Genomic DNA, 24598 nt, shown 5'->3' with positions numbered 1-24598 from the left:
ATTGCATTGCGAACCCATCTTTTATGTACCACACGCAGCTGATTGGAAAACTGAGAGCATTTGCGTTATGCAATAAACCTCATCAGAGCCTTCAATGTGTGTGTGTGTGCGTGCATGTTACTGAATCTCCCTCTCACTCTTTCTCTCCTGAACACAATGAATTCCAGCAGCGACTGAGGTCTGGACAATTGCTTGTCCACACTTTGCCTGTCCACACTTTGCCTGTCAACACTTGACCAACACTTTCCTCTCTGCCATCATCCGCTGTACACTCCAACTATAAAATAAAACCAACACCACTGAAACACTGAGCAGGTGACATGAAACCCAAGTCACACCCTATGCAGGCTACATGCCTCATCAATGTCCATCCACCTCCTGTCCCAAACATTGGTGGCGTCCTCCCACCCCCTCCTCTCTCCTCCCTCATACAGCCCGCACGCCGAGGACCGTCTTGGTGTTCTCGTAGACCACGTAGCCGATGCTGACCGCTGGGATGACCTTCATGAAGTTAGGCGTGATGCCCCGATACAAGCCCTTCAGCCCCTCGGACCGGATGATGTCGGTGAAGAGACTTCCCATGGTTGCGTTCCGTGATGCTGATGAGATGGTCAAAGGGTTAACACAGACAAAGTTATACTGCAGCCTACTTCTCTTTGCTTAACCCGTTGAGGATTGGCTGATTTTGCTACAACCCACATTTCCCATAGACACTTGCCCAAGTATACTCATGACTCGTCCTCAACAGGTTAAAGACAACCCAAAATTAGCCAAGCGCAGGTCTAACTCCAATGACTTACTTGATTCCTTAACAACCTACAGTTGCCCTTTATGTGAAAATAAAATCCATGTCACTTATTTATGGGCTACACTAAAATAGACTTCTTTCATACCCCGCAAAGCATGACTGGCCATTTTTATCTAAGCATGGACTCAATGCACTCATGGGCTACAAATGAAGATCTTTCTTCGATCCATCATCACTGCTGCCACCTGATTATATGTAGTGCATCTTAATGAATCCATTCACATGTTAAAGGGGATGGCTAGTAACTGATCAGTGGGAATCAGTGGGAATGCTGAAGGATGATTGTTCCAATCCTTGTGGGATTCATTTAAGAGTACATTATATATATATTGTTGTGTGAAAATTATTTGCTTCAGAATGGTCTCATATTCAAGTAATAAGCAGTTTAATGTTTCCACGTTAGCGTGCCTGGTCAGTGACGGGGCATTAATCTGCACATTACTTGAATATGAGACCATTCTGAAGCAAATAATTTTCACACAACAGTAGATATACAATGTACTCTTAAATGAATCCCACTAGGATTGCAACAATCATCCCTCAACATTCCCACTGATTCAAACTGATCGGTTACTAGGCCATCCCCTTTAAAGGGCTGGTACAGTATTGGTGGAGATGAAAATTGGGCTTTAACTTTTTGCGAGATACCAAGAAAACACTTATGAAATAGTACAGAGCATACCATTTTAAGAGGAAGTCAAGGTTTATTTGATGAAAATTGGGATTGGAATAGCTGAAACATCCAAAAACAAAGTAAAACAAAACGATCGCAATAAAATGTGGGTCCCACACTTTTTTAGGATCACTCTCTTTTGGATATCTCAGTCATTTCAAAATCAATTTTCATCAAATAAATGTTGAAATCCTCATGGAATTCCATGCTCTTTCATATTTCATAAGAAGTTTCTCACTATCTCACAAAAAATGATAAAAACCTGAAGTTAAGTCTCAACCAAAACTATACCATTCCTTTAAGACAATGACGATTGTGTAGTTATGCATTGTCACTGACAACAGAACTCTTTCCGTCATTTACGTCGTATTTGGCTGAGGTGCCTTTTCAGACTCGACTGCCTTTAAAGAAACTCCAGTGATGGGGAAGAGTAAACCTTCAAACAGGAACACAAAATTGGTCATTTCTGAAGTGGACACTTGTGGACAAGCATGTAATGTTTCTTAATGGTAAAACATACATGTCCTCTATCATTACCTTGCATGTTTACTCTGAAAGAATGTGCAAAAAAGTGGAAAAATAGATCACAAACTACATTCAATCTGACACAATATTTGCTTCCTCTTGTAAAGTATATCTTTTGCAAATGAAATCGACGATTACCCAATATACACAACTGCCCATGCAGTTTCCTTGAAAAGAGAGTAATTATCTTCCGCACGTATCATTTTTAGATTTCTCAAAATGCTGTGTTGTTAATATCCAGGCTGGCTGTCAGCAATTATGATGAGATCAAAGCAGGAAAGCATATTACAAAATTTTATTTTGATGCTTTTGACAGAAACAGGTGCATGAATTAACCAACATGCACTGAATGTCCATGTGTAGTAGGCCCATGATCTAAGGTGAGACATTACTATTTAAACTTGTGGCAAAGATTAGAGTCCACTGCTGTATCACTAAATCACAGTCCAAATACACAATGTATAATTGCTTTGACCTTGCTAGCACATCTCATCCAGCTTAAATCTCTAGACTTTGAATGGCCTTTTTGTTTTCAGAACGCTTCAGGATTAAAGCCACATATGGAACAATTGCTTTCGTCTATTTTTTAGAATATAAACAAGAAGAAGTGCACATGAAAATTAAGAAAGCTCTTTCTTCCATCATAGAAGCCTATAATAATGTTGAGCTAATGTGTATGCAAAAGTTAGCATTAAGCCCAACTATAAAGTATTAATTCATTTACAAACTTAGGGAAAACTGTGTCTTGAGCTTACTTGAGTGAACATTACTGCATTGCATTCTATTTGGTTCATGCTGCATAGCAGTCCCAAAACTTAACACTTGTCACACTATCAAACTTGCTCCACTCTTGAAGTGTAACAATTATAAGAGTGAAAGTAAGTTGAAGAGTGTTATGAATTCCAATCATGACTTCACATAACAATTCACAAAATTGGCCTGTATATATCTTCATTCTTGCAAGCCCTTCAGCATAACTTTGATCTCATGTGAAAGGGATTCTGTGAGATAATTAAACGAGTATTAAAATGAAAATTCCCCTTCAGAACACGTCCCAAGGTTTACATATGAGAAGGTCATTATAATATATATCATTCCAGCATTTACCAAGCCCATAGCTGATGTACTTACTCTGGGCCTGTAATCTTGTCCGGACCAAGGCGAGGGGGTAGCTTGCCAGCTGGCCACATGTGCTGGACACTGTTCCGCACCCTAGTAATACCACGGTGTTTGGGACTGGCGAGTCGGCGTGACGACTGATCCACGCATTCTTCACTGTCTGCAAAGAAAGTATGGGACAACCGTCAATTTGTAACAAACTTGGTGCTGTTTTATGGGAAGCCATTTGAATCTGCTATGCATTTGTTGACGCCCCCGATAAAGAAAACCATCATTTGAGGAATTTCATCCCGACTCGTCATGCAGACATATTCTACAAAACTTACACTCATTTCATTTTCTTTTGTGTACAAATTTTCTTTTAAAAAGATGATGGAATAAATATCAATGAAAAATTGCCATATGTGAATTCGTCTTTTCTTTGTAGGCAGGGAGGGTAAAACATATAAACCCGAATATCGTTCCTGCACATTCGGAGTAAAGTTGGGTCATCATGTGGGGGAGTGCTACCTAGTATTCATCCTATTACCGCAGAACATACCCAGTGAAGCAAACCGTCTGACCTTTGACCACTATGACCCCTAACCTTGTCTTCTGCTAAGTCAATCCCTGGGTAAGGGATGATTGCTATCTGGTATCTATTAACTTTATCCTCCTAACGCAGAAAGTACTCTACTGACCGGTACCGTTTGACCTTTGACCCACCATGACCCCTCACCTCGTACACTGCTAGGTCGATCCCTGCGTACGGGATGATTCCCAGGCAGTTTGGAATGTACCCTCGGTAGAAGCTCCTTGGCCCTTCCTGCTTGTAGATCTTGACTGCACAGTCCAGGATGCCCTTGTACTGCCCCGTCTTGCGGATGGCCAGGCGTGTCTTCAAGACCTGTCGTTATGGCAACAGAAAGTCACCAAAGAATGCTTGACTTACATCTCTATGTACCCAATTTTTCTTATGTGTAAGTGTGTGTGTGTTTGTGTGCATGTCTTTGTGTATGCATATGTGTGTGTTTGTTCACATTTATATTGTGCCTGAGAAGACAGAAAGCAAAGCCATACACACGGTGCTCTCAAAGTGATTGAAGTTAAGAGTTTGGTGCATTCACACCTGTCTGGCAAGAGCAGGAAATGCAAAGTAAGACATACAAATCTGCCACTAAAAACAGATTTGTCAGACTGTATCTGACACTTCATTCTCTTCTTCTATATCTTTCTTTTAAGATGATTTTCCACACAAAAGCAAGTCGAAAATTCAACTCAAAGTCATCCAATTTGGGGATGGGTGAGAGTGATAATGTGTGCAATGTTCTACAATATTTCTAGCTTGAGATGTGAACAAGTACAGTCACCCCTCGCTCTCTCTCTTTGACTCTCTGAAGTTCAGTCATCCCCTCCTTGAACTCACTGGATCATTTCATTGACTGTAGGTAGTCTCCTATTAGAGACTGTGGTGACAGCATTTATGGATAGAGATTGGAACATGCACCTACACGTATGCATGAATGCCTCCTGAAAGGCACATATTCAAAAATGCCTTTTGTCCCTTTCTTCCTAGTTAACAGTGTATTGAAAAGAAGTTATATACACTCACATTAATTCAACTCATTGGATTGAAGACAACATTTCGATCCTGAAGACACTGAGAAAAATAGTGAAAAAATCAATGATTTCTGGACAGCTTCATAATTCCACTGCCAAGAACAAAGATTTGCTAAGTATTTTTTTTTTCAATTCTTTTAAATCAACTTGCACATAGAAGTCAGTGCAAGTCTCAGGAAATACTGCTCTGGTTTTCATGAAGATGACCAGTTACAACTTACTGCACAAAGTCACAAGATTTATAATAACACGTGACATTGTCTGAATTTACAACTATTCTACGTCTGAGCTCCTGTACGAGTTTCTCTGAATCCCCATGGGAGCGGATGCACGTAATTGCTACGAGTCTGGGAAACACGCCGCCTCAGCAGCCAAGAGCGTGGGAGAAGTCAAAGTTAAAACCCCTTGCTGCAACTGACAGTACTTGCGACTTTAATTCTCATCCTTTGCACAAATCTGAACTATCTCCATGGTTTCTCCATTTCCAGACTATTTCTGAAACTGAATGATTATGTAATCTTAGAGTGTTGTGTCACGCTCAGCAGGGACAGGCTAGATATGAAGAGCATCTCAGAAACTTCTGGAAGATGACATCTTCTCAATGGCACTAACTAGGACATAAGTTTTAAGGGTGTCTGGACATATTACCGCCTTAATTGAAATTGTGTTTTTCTTGCTTGGTTCATTATTTTTGCTTATTAAAACAAAGAGCATCACAGCCTGGATTAAACAACAGCAAAACTTCAATACACAATCCTCTGCCTATCCATGTATACGTTATTTGCCTTTACAATGTATGTTCACAAGTGCTGAAGTACATTAGTTTCATTATTCATCATAGGCACACTGTCATTTGACATAACAATTGAGTAATAAAAGCAATGCTTGGCATTATTTTTGAAGACATAATGCTAACAATACACCCGTATATTGCCTTTAAGTCATTCACATAATTGGCAAAGTCGGGATGTAGACTCATAGCTCATTACTCATCTACAGCAGCGACCCCTGCATGCCAGAAACGATTCAGAACTCTATATTTAGAACCCACCACAGCTTGTACAACGGAACAATTCCACTGCCGCATTTATGCCACCGGCACTTAGAAAAAGAATGAGTCTTCATGACGAGCACTTGATATAACACAATATGATTAATTTCAACGAGGAGATATGATTCATACGGAGTAAGTTGAAAAGATGGGGGGGGGGGAGTATGAACACAATGATGTGGTATTTGGCTATAACTGTACAAAAAAAAGAGAAATACATTCATACATTCATACATGCATATACGTGTACACACGTACACACATACATACAGATTACTATTTAGAAGAGGAAAAAAAAAACCTTTTTCTTTTTTTTTTTTTGCTGCTGCTGCTGCTTGGCTCCAAGAAATAGGGAAAAAATATAAGAATTGTAATTCTATTTTTGAATTTCTGAATATCTGACAAACCACAGAAATTCTAGAGAACTTTGTGAAGGGGACAAAAGGGGTTTGGGGTCAAAGCAATTGCTAGAGTCTACAAAGGAAAATGATGCCATTTTGCAATTGAATTGTGTCTCACCTCCATGGGATATATCGTGGTTTGTGCAATGACGCCCGCTAGTGACCCGGCAACGAACCTCTCGTACACTTTCAGCTCTTTGCCCTCTGTGTGTAATAACCGCTTTATCTGTCAAAGGGATGCAAACAATGATAATGAAAAATTATCACTGAAAAATTCAATTACTTGAGAAGAAAAAAAAAGGCCATCACCAGCTGTCAATTTCCCCCATTTCTGATCAACAAACCAACCCAATAAAAATCTTGTTCTACTGGCAGAAATATGAATGATTTTGACCACTGAAAAGTATTTTGGGAAATTTCTCTCATGATTATTTAAATAGATAATTGACAATGATCAAAGAAGTGCTTAGGGAGGGACATTCTTTGATCACACAATTCAAATTATTCAATGTCTACAAATTTCATGGAATTTTCTCTCATACGAAGTCTTTGTGAGCACAACCACACACATGTTAATGTTTATGTTAAAGACATGACCACAATGTGGTGTGAATAAAAAAAATAAAAAAAACTCCTCTCTTTAACTTTTGTTGTTGAACATAAATTACCCTGTCAGTGAATTTGAAAAGATTAAATTTGCTGTCTTTGAGGAGATGTAAACATACATATCAGTATACATGTATCTTTGCATTTCTCGTACACACCCATGAAACAAATGTCTAACTTAGAAGATGTAAAATTTGTGGAACAGCCTTTATAAAAGGTGGAAGAATTTTATGCAAGCAACATCAAGAAGACATTAAAATGACCCTCATTGTGAAAGCGGCACTATGACTATGTAATGGTAACGTAATTGCTGTAACTTTCTTGAAACGTCCATGATTTTGAAAAAAAAAATTATTCACACATTTCTGTTGAATTGCATTCCTTCAATATAACATTTTACTGAGCAGCTTTTCATTTTTCCATGATTATTTGAAAAAGGTCACATTTGCATTTCAAACAAATTTGCTGTTACAAAAAATGGCAAGAGTCACCAAACAAACGGCATGAATGTATAACATACAATTGTGTGCTGCCACCATCAGGCAAAAGCCACAACCAAATAATCTGACTGAATCGAGTATCATTTCCTTGTGATCACAATCTTTCTTCCACCCCCAACCTTACAAAAGGAAATTCCATGTATGGTAAATTTACGAGATTTAAACGTATCATTTCCTTTTCATCATAACCTTTCCTACACCTCCACCATAAAAAGGGGAAATTATTTGTCTAGTAAACTCAGTCTGTCATGGATAACACACTACAAGATGATGCATACACTCTATGCATCTCTTCCCCCCCCCCATAAAAAAGGAATGAAAGAGCAAATTTAGAAAAATGAAATAAATTGATATCTGCAGCAACTGACAGAAAAATTGCCCTTCATCGAAAGTTAATAGCTATTAATAAGGTTTTAAGAAAGGTGGTGTTTGTTTGTTGTTTTTTGTGTGTGTGTATGTGTGTGTGTGTGTGTATTTTTTTATTTTTTTTTTTCCTGCTTGATTTCTGCCTTTAAATGAATTGAATGATTATTCTTGTTTTCATGGAATATGCTTTGTAAATGCATGAACATTTATGACAAATGTTATGCATATGATAGGTATTTTTTGAAACAGTCAATTCCATTTCAAAGGAAATGGAATTAATAAAAAGATCATTGAAAACAAAAAACAAGTGTATGTACGAGTGTTTGTGCCAAATTTGTTTCAGTTAGAAACGACAGAAAAGACAAAATACTTTCCCGGAGTGAGTTTTCAAATACCAGTAATACCTATCGCCTTCTCATTAAATCCCTTTACTATAATGATTTTGCTTTTTTTTTTTTCTTTTTTTTTTGGTCACATTTTTATGTATGCTTGTTTTATTAAAGGGCGTGTACAGTTCTGGTCGAGGTGAGGATTTAGTTTTTAACGTTTTGCGAGATATTCAGAAACCACTCAATGAGATGTCAAAGAGCATGCAGTTCTAAGGGGTATCAAAAGTTTATTCGATGAAAATCGGTTTTGAAATGGCTGAGATATCCAAAAACAAGGTGAAACAAAGAGATCCTAATAAAGTTGTGGCATGTCGCCTTTTATTATTAGCACTTTTTGGGATATCTCAGCCATATGAAAACCAATTTTCATCAAATAAACGTTGATTCCTTCTTAAAATTACATGCTCTTTCATATTTCATAAGAGGCTTTTCATTATCTCAGTTAGGAATGTTCAAAACATGAATCCCCACCTCAACAAGTACTGTACAGTCCCTTTAAAAGAAAATGAATGAATGAATAGAAAAAATAAGATCATGTTTATGTAGATGAAGGGCAATTTGTTGATCAGCTGCAATAAAAACAACTTCATGCAAGATGATCACTATGATCAATTGTGTAAGAAAGCAGGAAGCAATGCCAGGGGGTCCTCACCCTTTCGTACGCAAAGAACTTGATGGCCGACTCAGGAGCAATTTTGATGACGTTGATGCCGTTCCCTCTCCAGAAAGAGGAAATACCGCCCTCTCTGTACATGTGCTTGAAGCCGTCGGATATTCCCACGTTAGGCTTCTTTGAACCGATCACCTGACATAGATAGAGAATGTGGAGTCAAAAAGTCATGCATGAAGCATCTCTCGAGGTATGTTGCTATAAGATCTGCATCTCTGGCAATAATTTTTCCCTTTTCCGCCCTCCCTTCCCCCTCCTCCCTCCCCCCCCCCCCCCCCCCCCCCCCCGTTTTCTCTTTCTCTTTTCCATGACTAACTGTCATACTATCCTCACACCAATTATTTCAAGGTTCAGTGTAGCAAAAACCTAAGGGACTTGTGATCCAAATATTACAGTCGAGTGCCATGTTTTACCCATCAACTGAAATCCAAGGACCAACCTTGTGTTAAAGCACTGACTTCACATACTGAAAAACAAGTAGTGATACTCACTTTTTGGCTAGGATGCAAATGAAAGATTTCATTTTCATTGGACACAAAAATAAGTAATCTAGGAATTTTCCATCAGTGATGTCGAAGTCACATGAACAAGTTATTTTGGAAGTGATGACTGTTGCTCCATGCAGACATGACTATTTTTTTTTTTTAAATAATCTCACATTCATTGTCATTTGACATCTTACGCTTTTAAAATTTTATAAGTACTACTCTCAGTCACGTCCTCCCATTTTTGTATGCTTTTTGGTATGATGCTTTTATAATAGTTGGTGTCATCTCTCTCTAGCTTCACTGGGTTTGCACTCGGCTCTTCTCTACACTGATGCCAAGGCCAAGGGGCTTTTCCACGTGCGTTGAGACATGACTCTCCCAAGCACCAACCCCTCCATTTTAAGTTCTATCTTTGGGATGGCATTGAGCTGAGTGAAATAATTTTCTGTCTCTGGGTAAAGTTCGCTATCTTCCCACATGGCACACTTTGCCATCACCAAAATAAATTCTTATCAGACTCCTGAGTGCTATTTTTGAGGATAACCTTTCATCAATTTTGAAGGATGTGTAAAGAGGGATTACAATTTTTAACACCACTGAAGTACATGTAACGTAGCCATTATTTTCACTGTATAAACTTGCACCTTGGCTCCTATATAGTCTCAGTCCCCAGGAACTCCCTCTCTCCTCAAAGTAAAAAAAAAAAAATAATAAATAATAATAATAATAATATAATAACAATAACTCTAAAGCAAGTAAATATTACACCTTTTAAATGTAGACAAGAGACTCTGACTTACGAAAAGTTTCAAGTCTGCATGAAAAAGTCTGTACAAAGTCTGAGTAAACTTGATAAATTATTATTAAAGTGCATATTATTCTACACTATTGTCTGATTTGAGAAAAGACTACTTTATGAACAAAATGAAGGAAGCTGACACTGAATGCTTAACCCATTGAGGATGGACTGATTTTGCTACACGCATTTGCCACTGACACTTGTCCGAGTATATTCGGGACTCGTCCTCTAACAGGTTAAGGTTTTGTCATCAAACACAAGTAATCTATTCTGGGGCTGTATCAGCAAATGTCTTTGCCTGATGAAACTAACAGCAGACTCTTGTATACAATACATAACTTGGGACTTGTGAAATCACTGTGTTATAATGTACTGTATATGATGAACCAACAAAATACTACGAAACTTGAACTTTCAGGTAAGACAAAATCACAGCTGTATAATTACAGATTGTTATATTACATGAAAGCTCTTCATAATGAGGGTCCACTGTGTTTTTTAGTTCTGGAGCAACCTTCTCAGCAAAGAAGAAGAGTAAGGTGCTTTCTGATTTGTGTGTACTGTAAGTGCAGGTGGAGGGGGTAGCAAAGATATCATGAAGCTGTACAATGTAGGTATAGTGCTGAAGATAAGACTAACAGTGTTCATTCATAACAGGAGTATGCAATATGCAATATTTGCCAACAGTTACAACTGTGCAAGGTCAGAGTCTACGTTTGCAAGTGTACACAAGAGTGAGCAAGCAGTTTCATCATATTGGGTGATTTCAAGTTCAGTGCTAGTGCTGGTGTTAGCTCCCAATAAACTGTCTTAATAAATCAAGCTCCAACACTAACAGTCAGACTAACGCAAGCAATACCCATCAAAATTATGGATACTCAACACTGGGGCAATCTTCACACCATCGTAGAATCACGCAGAAATTAAACACAACAACAACACAAAAAAAAGTATGGTATCTGGTTTAGGTCATATTATGAAAACATACAGCAATAGATGCTTTGCTCTAGGCAAGTGATGTGGAAGAAGATCTACACTGCCACTGATATCTCAACATATATCTCTGACATTCAACAATCTTAATTTTGCTCCCAGGCATAAATTTGTGTGGCCATGTCTGTAATGTTTGTGTGCTTTCCATGGGTGACTGTGTATTAGCTGAGACTATGCACATACTTGATATGAGTGGGATGTGACATATGAGATTTAATGCACTTCGTTCACAGCTCAGTAATTTTTTTTTCTTTTTCTTTTTCTGCTGTGTGCTAACAATGGCAAATAAAATTGATTTCTTTTTTGCATTACAATGCAAAATGCAATAACTCCTGTGTGTGAATGCAGGCAGCTCCTACGTCAAATAAGTTTCTGAATGGTGGCGAAGCCACTAAATCCTTCATACCACACAGATTATTTGTGGTCAAAGAGAGGGTCAAAGTATCATACTAAAAAAAATCTAGTGATCAAATTGTAACTGTTATTCAGCAAATCTAGTTTATATTCTGCACTGTAAAACTTCAAGACGGTGAATGCTTGAAGGTCCAAGTGAAATTTCGGTAAAAGTTTGACTTTTCAGAAATACTAGAGAAGCTATGGAGATTGAAATATTCAAAATTTTATACACCAGCCCAAATAGAATTCATGTATGTAGTTTTACATTGAATCTGATATCAATTTCTACAGAATGCCATCGGCTGTGCATTTGATGAAAACACCCTCAATGTCTTGAACCAGATGAGTATTATTAACATGTCTCTTGTGTTATTCCTACACAAGTGTTTGTGGGCAGGTAAGTGAGAGAAACATATGCAAGGTCCATCACAGGCTGATTGACAAACCATGTCTCTCCACACAACACACAAAACTACTTGTATATGATGCTGTCGGGAGGAGGAGGCATTTTGCAGTGCCGGAGAATAGACCGGGCTACACACAGTGAACGAGCGCAGACAACGCACTGCCGGCTTACGCTCCACGGCACGCATGGTTCCTTGTCACATTGTGTGAAGAAAAAAAGTTCTTCATGCAAACTATCACCCGTTTCTGGCTCAGCGGGCAATTACACTGGGAATCCCAGTCAGCTGACTACCCAGGTGCAAGGGTGAATAGAAAAGAAAGTCTTTTGCATGGCCAATGGCTCTCTCCTGGGGTATGCTATGTAAAGATCTCTCTGGCCATGCACAAACTCCACTATTAGCAACGCACCCAATTTTCATGCATGGTTCGAGGAAAATTGTACCCCCCCCCACCCTCACCCCCATCCCCCCCCCCCCCCCCCCCCCCCCCACCCAAACCCCCATTAAGGCTGTAAAGCTGGATACACTGCCACAATCAATTCAATTCTGGTGTTCATTTTTTTTCCCACACATACCCTGTCGGCAAGCTCTAAGTTTACAAAACGTCCATCTGAATAAACACTGGTGTAATATAGCATCATCAATGTACAACTGTATGTAGACTCGTGTGTACATCAGACACCTCACACACATGATACATACCAAAGGATGCACTATAAGATTTCAGAAGTGTGAGAAGAACTGATGCCAAAATACCCTAGCCCATGCTCTGTCCAGGGGGAACAGCAGACATGTGATGCTGTCATGATATCACAAGTCCACTGGACTTGTGATATCATGGTCATGTACCATTTGTGAAACCTCAAGTTACCCCACCTTCTGATGCCATCCTATCACCTTGACTGTTTTATCTGTCAGATTACCTTTTCTCTGAAATCTTTCATTTCCACCATCCCCCTCCACCCCGGTCGGTCTTGGGTAATTCTAACTGCAAAGTTCACAATCTCTTCATATGATCACGTCACTTCAGACATTTAATCTTTCAGACGACATTCTGAACTTCTCTAAACATTTTTCCCTTCCCCTCACCCCCCCGCCCCCGCCCATCTTGGATTACTCCATCTCTTGATACAATGCCATCACCTGAAACATTCAATCTTTCAGAAGAAAATACTGTCTCTCTGAAATCTTTGCCCCCCCCCATCCCATCTTTGCGTACTCCAACCTCTTTAGTACCAAATCTCTTCATACGATCACATAACTTGAAACACTGTATCTTCTCTCCAAAATCTTTTCCTTCCCCCATTCCCTTAGCCTCCCCCCCCCCCCCCACACCCTTCTTGGCGTACCTGCAAGATGACCTTTAACCTGTCCAGGGGAGCGGTGACGGTCCTTGAGACTGCTCCGGCCGCCCCACCAGCTGCCAGTATCCTCCACCACATCCCCGTCTGCCTCTCTTGCTCCGTGAACTCATCCGGGATCATCACATCCTCGCCGATGTCCAGGAACTAGGGGGAAGCGAGGCACATGAAAGAAAGAAAGAAAGAAAGAAAAAAAAAAGGTATCGAAGAGCTTTTAGAAGAAGTAAGAAAGATACAGCACCTTAGGAGTTCGGAAGGATGTTCTACCATTCTACAAAGCACTTACCACTTTCAAAATTTTTGTTGTTGTTGTTAAAGTCACTGTTGCTGTATGGTTCTTGCAAGAAGTCTCCCTCATGAATTTTTGGGTGTGAAATGGTAACCTTGCACGAAGTAGCCCTCATCAATTCTTGATTATGAAATGGTATAATTTCACATTTTCTATTAAAGATTTAGAATGTATACATCATGGCACATGAGCTGACCAGTAATCCCCACTTTGAGTTCATTTAGCCTACAAAAATCAATGTAATTAATATCTCAGTTACTGAATGCTCACTTGAAGTTGAATCCAAGCATGATAACTATTTGTCAGTTCATCTGATGCAATCACATTTCTTATAATCATCACCATGCTCATTTGAAGTTGAATGCCAGTGTGATGACTACTGTGTATTTGTCAGTTCATCTGATGCAATCACACTTTTTTTTAATCGTCCGTTATCATGCTCATTTGAAGTTGAATCCAAGTGTGATAAGTATTTGTCAGTTCATTTGACGCAATCACTTTTTTTTAAATACCATCGCCATGCTCATTTGACGTTGAATCCAAGTGTGATAAGTATTTGTCAGTTCATTTGACGCAATCACTTTTTTTTAAATACCATCGCCATGCTCATTTGACGTTGAATCCAAACTTGTCAATTCATCTGATGAAATCATATTTTTGTTTTTCAATCATCACCAGTATCACTTCATTACATTGTATCTCCAGTGATATCGATCAATCTTATTCAAATTGAGCATTCTAAAATCCTTTACAGTGGAACCTTGTTATGACGAGACTACATTACAACAAATTCCTCTTTAATATAACAACGTATATATTGCGAGTCCAAACCCTCTATATTCCTTTGTTACTGTACCCATATATAGCGAGAAACAACATACACAAAGTACAGTGTACTCCCGTTATAATGAAGTCCTCGGGACCGGCAGTTTTCTCTCATTATATCGAAATTTCGTTATACTTGAACAAATACACAATAAAAAAGCACAGAGTCAATTGCGTTGTGGCCTACATTTTTACTTCATTGTAACTGGGACTTCATTATAATCATATTTGTTATAAAGGAAGTGCACTGCACCATGATATAATGAGAAAATCCTGCGGTTAATATGATGAGAGCATACTATGGCTTTGATCTGTGAAAACAATCAACTTTAAGTACTGATAATAGCAAAATATATATTACACAGCATGGTAATTGTCAAGGTTCTTAGGTCCTCGTTATTAAAAGGTTCCCCCTTATTACTCACAGTTGCATGTCTCCAGTAGGCATAGATATCTCTGAGATCAGAACTGGGGTGTAGCAGGAGATAATTCCTCCATTCATTCCAGTCCACTTTTAGTGTCCCATCCTTGTCCATGCTGTATGCACCATGAAACAACAGCAACAACAAAAATAAAAGATTAGATCAACAAGAGCATAACAACTGAAATTTGACATAACAATTACATAGTACTCATCACAAGCAAGTCCATCTATACTTCAAGGCTCAGGGTGAACCAAAGGAAGATTTTGCCTGGTTTGAGCATTAAAAGCCACATGGTAGCTTTACATAATCATCTTCTGTACTGGGCATGAATACATACATGTGCATGTACAAATATGTATGTACACTATTACAATGAAACAACCAAATATAGAATAGACCAGTTTTTCCAATTTGCGCATGAGCAGAAAAAGATCATTTGTACCAAAAGGCATTTTTGGTTTGTAAATTCACTGAGATAAGCATCTGTGATGCGATGATTATTCATGTGATCCTTAACTAAACGGTGCTTGCCAGCACATCCACCTGTTAGCAAGAATGGTATTTCGCAATAAAGGAAATAGGCTGTTATTGCATTCAATACAGAACAATGAAATGAATGCCTACTGAATTGTCAACTGATGTGGAGTATTCTGATCATCTGATCTAAATGCAAGTTCATTCTTTGTTTGAACAGGAATTCCATAAATCGTTACATTGGGCAAGCTAATGCATTATGCCGCTTTGAAAACGAATGAAGTGCCTAACCAACTGAGAAAAAAGAAAGGTAATTTGTACCAATATGCACATGAACTAACTACGAACTGGCTTATTCCCTTTGTAGCCTCAACAGACCTACAACTAGTACACAACCGTATATCTCTGTACCTTCTTTTAAATCACTCTTACAATATACATTCAGAAAAGTCAGAGTGTTTTAGAAATGAACTTTACCAAGTCAAAGCAAGAAAATCACTCTGTTAGCTGTACACTTTAGTACACCAAGATACTATTACCTCCTCTCTCATGCCATTGTCATGTACAACTGAACTTCTATTCATCCTGTTCCATAAATTGTAACTTTGTACAAAAAAATAAAAATAAAACAAGTCCTCCAGCCATTATGATGTAATCTTTGAAGCCAATTTACTTTTAATATTAATGATAATTTTTCAACCCCCCCCCCAAAAAAAAAAAAAAAAATACAACTCCCCTGCTAAATAAATAACCTAGTACTGTTGTGGCCTTTCTGTTCTCAAAAGAAATCTCACTGCATTGGTAATTTCATAGTGCATGTACAGAGACTGTACGTGTACAATGTACATTCTGATTACATCCAGTACAACTTACGTGAACACACAGTTTCTATGTGGTACAATGTTCTTTTTTCATTTGCTGTCAAGTATGTTTTCACCAAACTCTATCCTTGCACTTATGGCATTAAGTATGGTACATGTATCATGTGATTAGATGTACATGTAGTTGTATGTACAATATGTACTTACAATGTATACTTTACAACATTTATTGTTTATCAATGGTATCTTTCTAGAGATACACTTGTAACATCAGTCACAGACATTCACTGATTATTGAGGAAATTGCATCAGCCTGCAAATATACCGCATTTATTTGAATTGATAGTTCAGAGTTCATTGAATACAGTATTCGCTTCTGCAGAGGTACATTGTACAGTTGTAGCAGACACCAACGCTGCTACGGTGTAATGGTGGTACTGACTATGGTACCCTATATACAACATCATTTGAGAACAAGAAAGGCATTACTAATGCTCAAGGAGTTACAACCTTCTGCATCACACAGAGACATTATGTCTGTTTCACAGAGCAATTCATTTTACAAAAAAGTAAGCTCACTAGCAACGGCAGGAGAGAGAGAGAAAAACAGAACAACCCATACCATCTAACCCATTACCACATCTAACACAGCAGATCACTTCAGGATGCTAATTTTTGTTGATGACTTAAGGGGGATGCGGGGGTGAAAATTAGATTAAGTGCCCCATCCATTTTGTCCATCAGGACATCATGGGTATTGGTGGATGCAGTCACTGGTAATAGAACAAGGAGATAACTACAACACTCCGCTTCAATTTGGAAAGCTGTTAATGAGATTTTCTTTGGAATGCACATTGCAAACAAGAATCATACAACTGTAAATGTGCAGTATGTATGAATCATATAACATTCCAATTGTTGTTTGTGTTTTTAGCATAATACCCCAGGGCCAAAGACATCTTGATAGCACGAGATAAATGACAGCAACATCTTGTATGAGGTTCTGACATATCATGGCTAACAAAAGACGTTGATGAATTCTTTCAAACTCACATACAAGGACCACACTTCAGTGGTCTCTTGGCTTTAAAAAATGTGACAAATAAAAACAAAGTCCCCTCACATGGACATTATGGCTATGTACTATCGTGACAGGTACTGTATGATTTCTGTAGATTTGGAGATAATCACATGAAAAATACACAGCATCAATGATCTTTCCTTTAAAAAAAGGAAGAATAAAACAGGAAATGTGCAATGCTTTGGGTGTACAGACAAACAGACAGACACCTATCGCAGTGAATCTGGCACCACTCTGAGATGGAGGCATGTTTGACATGTAACACTGTAGAAATGTAGACCTACATTGTAATGCTACACTCTAATGCATGAATCAGTCTTGCAATCTTATCAAGTAGTGTTCCTACAGGAGCACTAACCTTGGAAACAACATCGCTGAAGTCTGAAGGCTAAAATAGCATATTCTGGGAGGGAAAACAGTTACCAGTATTTTTACCTTTCTTGCAAACACATGTAGAGCGATGCAATTTGGGGGAAAAAGTATTCACTGTGAAACCTGCAATATTTTTGGCAAAAAAAAAAAGAAGTTACAGTGTACGTTGTTATTAGCATCTCTGGCACTAGATGCAAGAAAAAACAAGTGCATCTACAATGTATATAATTTAATACATAACCAACACAGCCCATCCCTGACCATTAAAGCCCTTGCCGAATTGTTGATGATTAAATCTTATTAAAAATGAAACCAAAACTATGTATAATCATATTCAATACCATATCAATATACAGTGTACAAACATGTACATGCTGTTCCAAAGTCCTTAACCCGTTGAGGATGAGTCCCGAGTATACTCGGGTAAGTGTCTATGGGAAATATGTGTTGTACAACGTAGCATAATCAGTCCATCCTCATCAGGCATAGCCCCCCCCCCCCCCCCCCCACACACACACACACACAGACACACACATATTATAAACATCATGTTAGCAAAGTGCTCTTGACTGCCCAAGCCAGACTTGTATTTTGACATCAGCCCTTACGCAACCATCTGCTTCCCATGTGATGTTCATGTACACGTATGAATCATCACTCAAGCAGAAATCAAAGCAACATTATTGGACAAAATATTTTGAAAACATCATGAAAAAAACAAAGCCCTGAATGAGTAGATCATCTTAGTTCACAGTTTTGCACTGCAATGAAGCTTGAACAATAAACGCATGCTGCATATACTGTTTGTATACCTGCTTTGAATACACTGTAATACTATATACTCCATGCCTACGTGCATACACATTCAAAGGACTGCACACTACAATGCTCTCCGAGTTCAACAATGTGAGGTCTCATAATTTCCCCTAAGCTTTCCAATGAGTACTGGATATGATCAAATCATCATGCATATCATTAGGCTATTAAAGCTCAGTGACATCACTGTATTTGAAGTCAAATCTTTTCAGCTGTATGCCACATACAGTGCACATTATACTTAGCACTTCCAATTATACTATAGGCTCTTTGACTTGGGCCACAAGATGTGTAATCAGGTCTGCATCTTAAGACTAGCTACCAGGCTGACCTGGGAACATCTCATGGCTCCATCTCATCCCTAAATGTCACTCCCATCATCTCCTCCTGCCTAGCAACCAACATCTGATGAACATCACAGCAGACAAAAGTCACTTAACAGAAATTTAAAACAAAAGAAAACAAGCACAAGGATTATCAGACTGGACAATGCTGTGATACCTGTCACTTGATAAAAAGAAAATCCCTATGCACCTAGCTGAAAGCACTGACAACCTGGATTTGGAGGGGGGGGGGTCTAAGATATTTACTTGAAATGGCTTATTATCCATCATTAAAAGCAGCTTCTGTGCAAACAGCCAGTGCATTCATACAATTCACTATTGAAAACTGAACATGCATTCACTGTGTTATTTGATTTCAATTCATGCTTTCCGTCTACTATTCACTCGTAATTACCGGCCAGGCAACAAGCTGGGTGACTGAAAAGATCATGTGGAAGCACAAAAGGTCCACAGACCTGTGTGCTTTTGGTATCTCCTATATTATCACCCTCTACATGGTACACATCCTTGGCAGACATTATTCATTTGGACCTTCTTTGTCTTTAGACTGCAACTTGCATCAGCTGAATAAGCCACAAATTTAGTCTTTACTTCCCCCTTTATAGTTCTGCAGGTAAAGCTTAAAGGGATGATACAGTATTGGTAGAGATGAGAATTGGGCTTTTTTCTTTTTGCGAGATACCAAGAAATCACTTATGAAATAGTACAGAGCATAACCTTTTTGAGAGGAATTCAAAGTTTATTTGATGAAAATCGGGTTTGGAATGACTGAAACATCCAAAAACAAAGTAAAACAAAGCGATCGTAATAAAAGGTGGGTCCCACACTTTACCAGAATCGCTCTGTTTTGGATATCTCAACCATTTCAAAACCAACTTTCATCAAATAAACATTAATTTCCTCATGGAATTACTTGTACATGCTCTTTCATATTTCATAAAAGGTTTCTCATTATCTTACCAAAAAATGTTAGAAACCTGAAATTAGTTCTCAACCAAAACAATACGATCCCTTTAAAGGACCTCATCATCTCTTTATCACAACATTTGTAACATGTCTTCTAGTGGCAGTATGGGTCTAAATCTATGAATGATTAACACTACTTTGCTAAAGACAGCCAGATATGTCTCACTAATGCCTAATCACAACATTGATCATTCTAGCTAAAATGGGACATCATTATATTTGTTTGAGCATTCCAATACTGTGTTTATTTACAAAATCAAATTAAGCACCTCATACACTTGTAAATGTACATCGTAAATGCCACTCTGAGGTTTAAAGAAGGAAATTACATGTGTAAATTACACTGTCTGTCTTTCATGGTTATAAATATGGTTATATAAGATAACATTCCCCCTCCCCCCCCCCCAAAAAAAAAAAAAAAAAAAAATGTGCACAACATGGAAACATGACGCATGTTAATTCACTATATATGTACTACCTGCATGAATCTACAGTACCAATGAACGCTTGATTGATTGCCCTTCTGTGTATGTAGACAGCAAAGATGCACAAACAGGGGTGCAAAAAACAAATTTATACGATTTTCAGACAATCAGCAAAGCAAATGTACACTGTAACACACACACACACACACAACAAGGTGACAGTAAAAATAAACAAAGCAAACAAATCACTACCTAGAAGTGGGTTAAATAGTAACATGCTAATGACACATAGGATTGCATTGACTGCCTGTACACATCAACACACTAATAAAGAGAGGTCTTAATGCGCATTCAAGATTTCTGCAAGTTAATGCACAAATGGCAAAATGCAAAAACAATCCCCAAATCGGGGAAACTGGGTCTGATTAAGGACTGTGTTTTAAGAACAGATATCTATCACACTTGTATCGTTCTTTTTTTTTTTTTAATCTACCTCTAGAGGTATACTTGTATATGAAAGGACAGTCAGTGTCAGGTTCAAGATTACAAATTTTGTTCTTGTAATGACCTACAATATACAGTACGATTGTAAACAACCTAACTGATCAACCAGGAGTAACTGGTTGGAACACTGCCCTTGTCCCTTGCATCAGTCAGGGCAGATTTAACCACTCGTAGACCAGCATGTATAACAGGCAGGCATGTCGGCTGCAAAGGTACCCGGTACATCTTTCTGCATAATGTGAGTTTATGTACATAATATGCAAGAGGATGGAACCGCACCATGCAAACGTACATTGTAAACCGCAGTCACCCTAGAGTAGAGGCATGGCAGAGGGGACTTAATTAGCTCCGTGACTTTGGACCCGAGGAGCAGAGAGCAGCAAAAGCAGAGAAAATGCATCACTGATTTCCTCTCCTCAGTCGGGCTAATAACACATGACATAATGAGCATTAGGGGAAGTTGCATTATGCATTATGATTGGAAATATTTTTCCAGCAATCTACAGGCCGGCGTCAAAGTACAGTTAAAATGGAAAGTCGAGGTCATAATCTATTACATGTAGGCTTGGTCACTAGTCTGCTGCATGCGGAGACTCACCGGGAAAAAAAAAGAAAAAAAAAAAAGAAGGAGGCTTCACAAAAAAAAAAGGCATCTTTAAAATTGCGTTGCCAAGGCAACCATTTACTTCACTGAATGATAATGTACAAAGTTGTATCTCCATTTCCCTCATCCCACGATAAAACATGAACATTCCAAATACAGTGCTCACATGTTAATTGGGCACCGCTTTACCCGGAACCCCGCTTAAGTGCAACAAAACTTGGTGTAACAAATTTTTCACATGTTATTTCCACTTAATGTGACACAAAAAGAGGCAACAGTGACATTTCACACTGTGACATTCAAGATGACTTGTGAATGGAGTTCAAAATAGGATAATGGGGGGTTTCACTTAAATCAGACCTTAGCAAAGAAAGCTTCCACATAAAAGAGATAGTAATGACCATCTACATTGTATGTGATAGCTTTGTGTTCATAACAAGACTCCCACTGATATGCAAACAAAAATTCTTTAATAAACTTCAATCTGTAGCATGAAGTAAAAAAGAAAAATTATTCCATTTGCTTCGATTTCTCTTTTTGCTGCAGTGGAAATGAAAATGACTTATACAAGCAGGGAGGTGGAAGAAAGATGGAGTGTGCTCTTCTGAGTTTCCTTTGAAGTCATGCGTGGCCCCGACAGGCCCCGACAGCGTTTTTTTCCCCCTCCCGTAATCCCATTACTCACGCTCGGCGCACTGCAAGTCGTAAATCTTGTGGCGGAAATCACGACGCGAAATGCATTGTGGTCGGGGAATAAAATGGCGTCCTACTGTGTAAGCACAGAACTCATATTCGGTAAAGCAGTGGTGTAAGCAGTGGTGGTGGTTCTGGCGATCGTGATTTTGACGGAGACGAGTTTGTTGAGGAGGAATTGCTTTTAGCAAATTCAAAATCACATTGACACAGCAACTTAACCAAATTTGATTTGCAATTGAAACTGAAACTCAGAAAGTTAGTTGGGCCTTGGCTTGGAAATTGGAGGCCAAGGCAAGGGCAAGGCTCGGGACACTGTTTAATAGCGCAGCGTCACCTCAGGTACGCTGCCTAGCAAAAGCATACCTAACGTTGGTCCTAGCTAGTAGACTCTAGTATTTCACAAACTACAATTGGTAGAATCTAACCACTGTTAAACGTTAGATTCTACTAGCTCCAGAGGTGTACTCTACTACTTTTTAATTCAATTTTTTGTAACGTTAGCATGGGGTAGAGTCAAGCCGATTACCGGTATTTACCGATGAATGATCGAGGGAGAGTGAGGCGAAACACTGTATACTAAGCTCTGTTTTCCCCCCTAAAATATACTTACAGCATCATACATCTAGGCTTTTATAGATATCATCTTTAATTCTCTACGGAAAATTATTATAATCAAGGCTGATATGTCTAATTTACACGTTTTAACACTCAACTTTCCATTCCAATATGTATTTACTAGTAACTCAAATTCACCGAAACAACGGCAACGAACGCTGTCCCGACGCCTACGCGGCGGCCCTACAACAACCCGACGAGTACGCTGAAAAGCCCCAGCTCGCTCGGGTGCAGACGAAAAAAAAAAAAACCCGCCTCGGTCTCTATGAAGCACTACTTTTACACTCGAACTGTTTGAAAACACGCCCGAACACGCTCATGTAACTTATATCATTTTGAAGATCAAGGTCAGGCCTACCTCTCTAACTATAAAAAAATTGCGGAAATGTGCGGGATTTCTCATAATCGATACAGAAACAATATGATGACATCTCTGGCGCACAAAACTTACTGCTCAGTAACTCCGTTGTTTGTGTACCGATTTCGCTGGTTCAAACGGCAATCTCCTCAGCACAGTCTGCTGAACCAGCGAAAGGTATAGACATACCACGCTACCCAGTTCTTGAGCCATAAGTTGTAGCTTTCGAAGGGGGACGTCTTTCACTGAATGTAATAGACTGCCAAAATTTTGAATATGACGTCATATTGTCGGTGCCACGCATCGCTTCAAAGCCCGATTTTTACGAGCGTGTGTTTATGGAAGGCCTGGAAAGGAGATCATGTTGCGTCACTCTAGTGCGCCGGAGGGTGATGGGTGGACCGATAAGGCCAGATTTTGACATATTTATCACAGAATGAGGGTTGGATTTCAAGACGTTAATCGGTGTAAGACCACTTGATTTTTTCTCTGAGGGAAGCTCTCAGAGTGCCATCTCCATCTTTCTTCCACCTCCCTGATACAAGGGATAGGGCTAAATTAGCAACACCAAGCATGCTTTCTCTGATATTTCTGTGCTTAAATGAATGGGAGCATGGAGAGCAGATGACAGCGTCATCAATGCTAATTTGCTTTAATATGCGGTTGTTACCACTATCAATATTCAGTGAAAACATAGTGAAATTCATAATTCTGTACAATTCCTTGCTTTTGTTTGATTTTGCTAAAACCTCTGAGAGTACCATTATCAAAATTCACTTGAACATAATGGTTGGTATGGAGTTTCATTGGCAAAAATCATGCAAACAGTGGCTGTCCATCATGATACAAGTCCCCACCAGCACTTGTACATACGTATTGGACATCATACATTAAACATGCAGAACCGAAGAAATGGTAGTCTCGTGGTAAACCTCTTCAGACCCAAATGCAGCAGATATGTCACAGGCATGCAACAAACACAGCCCATTCAAACGTTGTATATCCCCAAAGCCCGAGCTGCAACCGGGACTAGACCAACAAACATGGTACAAACACACATGGAAACTTACTAGCACACACATTCTACCTCTCCATGCTTAGTATCATGAAATGGGGTCCGCTCACGACATCCTTTGCAACCTTTTAACCTGCAGTCATACGTGCGGAAAGACGAAGCAAGTACAAGAGACAGAAAAATGTATAACAGATTAGCAGACTTTTGTTCTTGCATGCAGGCAGAACTCAAAAGCAACAGAAAGTAGGACATCTCGACACTGACAACAAAATATCAAAGAACTCTTCAAATTGAGAAAGCAAGTCAGGACTACGAGAGTATATAAAGTAGAATTGAATATGTAATGAAAAGGAGCAAACAGCTCATCAAATTTCGAACAATGAACACTGCTCCGCAACGTGCAAGACAAACTGGTACAAAACTTACATTGCTGAGAATATCACAGACAAAGCAAAAGTAGTCATATATTTTGGAATGTTTAATATGGCATGCTCAAAACTACTAACAAGTACTCAGGGTGAGCTGATATCAACTTAACTCGGTAATAATCAGGAAGTGCATCACTAATGTTGAAAATTAAATCAAATTATCATTTGAAGTGATTGGTTGTACACTTCCACATATTACTCTCATTGTTGGCAGAGTATTTTTCAGTTTGCTTGTGTACTATTTAAAAGTATGTGTGTGTGTTTACGACATACAAATTGTACTGTATATTAAAGATACTGAGTCTGACAGTCCTCAATATTTTCTATTTTGATATGTTAGGTAGGTGGGAAATATTGTGTTGAAATAATGCAATGTACGAGGAAACACTTTT

The 24598-nt window shown here is 38.8% G+C and overlaps 1 protein-coding gene across 1 annotated transcript in view; it reads right to left on the bottom strand.

The window, feature by feature from the left end:
* Positions 1–230: 230 nt before the first annotated feature.
* Positions 231–24598, bottom strand: part of LOC140240701 (mitochondrial adenyl nucleotide antiporter SLC25A24-B-like) — a 30287-nt gene continuing 5919 nt past the window's right edge. The window contains exons 3-10 of the mRNA XM_072320459.1: positions 23834–23911; positions 14688–14799; positions 13137–13295; positions 8690–8842; positions 6295–6402; positions 3844–4011; positions 3138–3285; positions 231–599 (exon numbers count right to left, since the gene is read on the bottom strand). Coding sequence (XP_072176560.1) covers positions 427–599; positions 3138–3285; positions 3844–4011; positions 6295–6402; positions 8690–8842; positions 13137–13295; positions 14688–14799; positions 23834–23911 — 1099 coding nt within the window. The 3' untranslated portion in view covers positions 231–426. The remainder of the gene's footprint in view (positions 600–3137; positions 3286–3843; positions 4012–6294; positions 6403–8689; positions 8843–13136; positions 13296–14687; positions 14800–23833; positions 23912–24598) is intronic.

This window comes from Diadema setosum, chromosome 17 (genome assembly GCF_964275005.1).
Source record: "Diadema setosum chromosome 17, eeDiaSeto1, whole genome shotgun sequence".
Taxonomy (NCBI): Eukaryota; Metazoa; Echinodermata; class Echinoidea; order Diadematoida; family Diadematidae; genus Diadema; species Diadema setosum.
The sequence above is the reverse complement of the archived record's forward strand: the minus strand, read 5'-3'. Positions and strand labels throughout refer to the sequence as shown.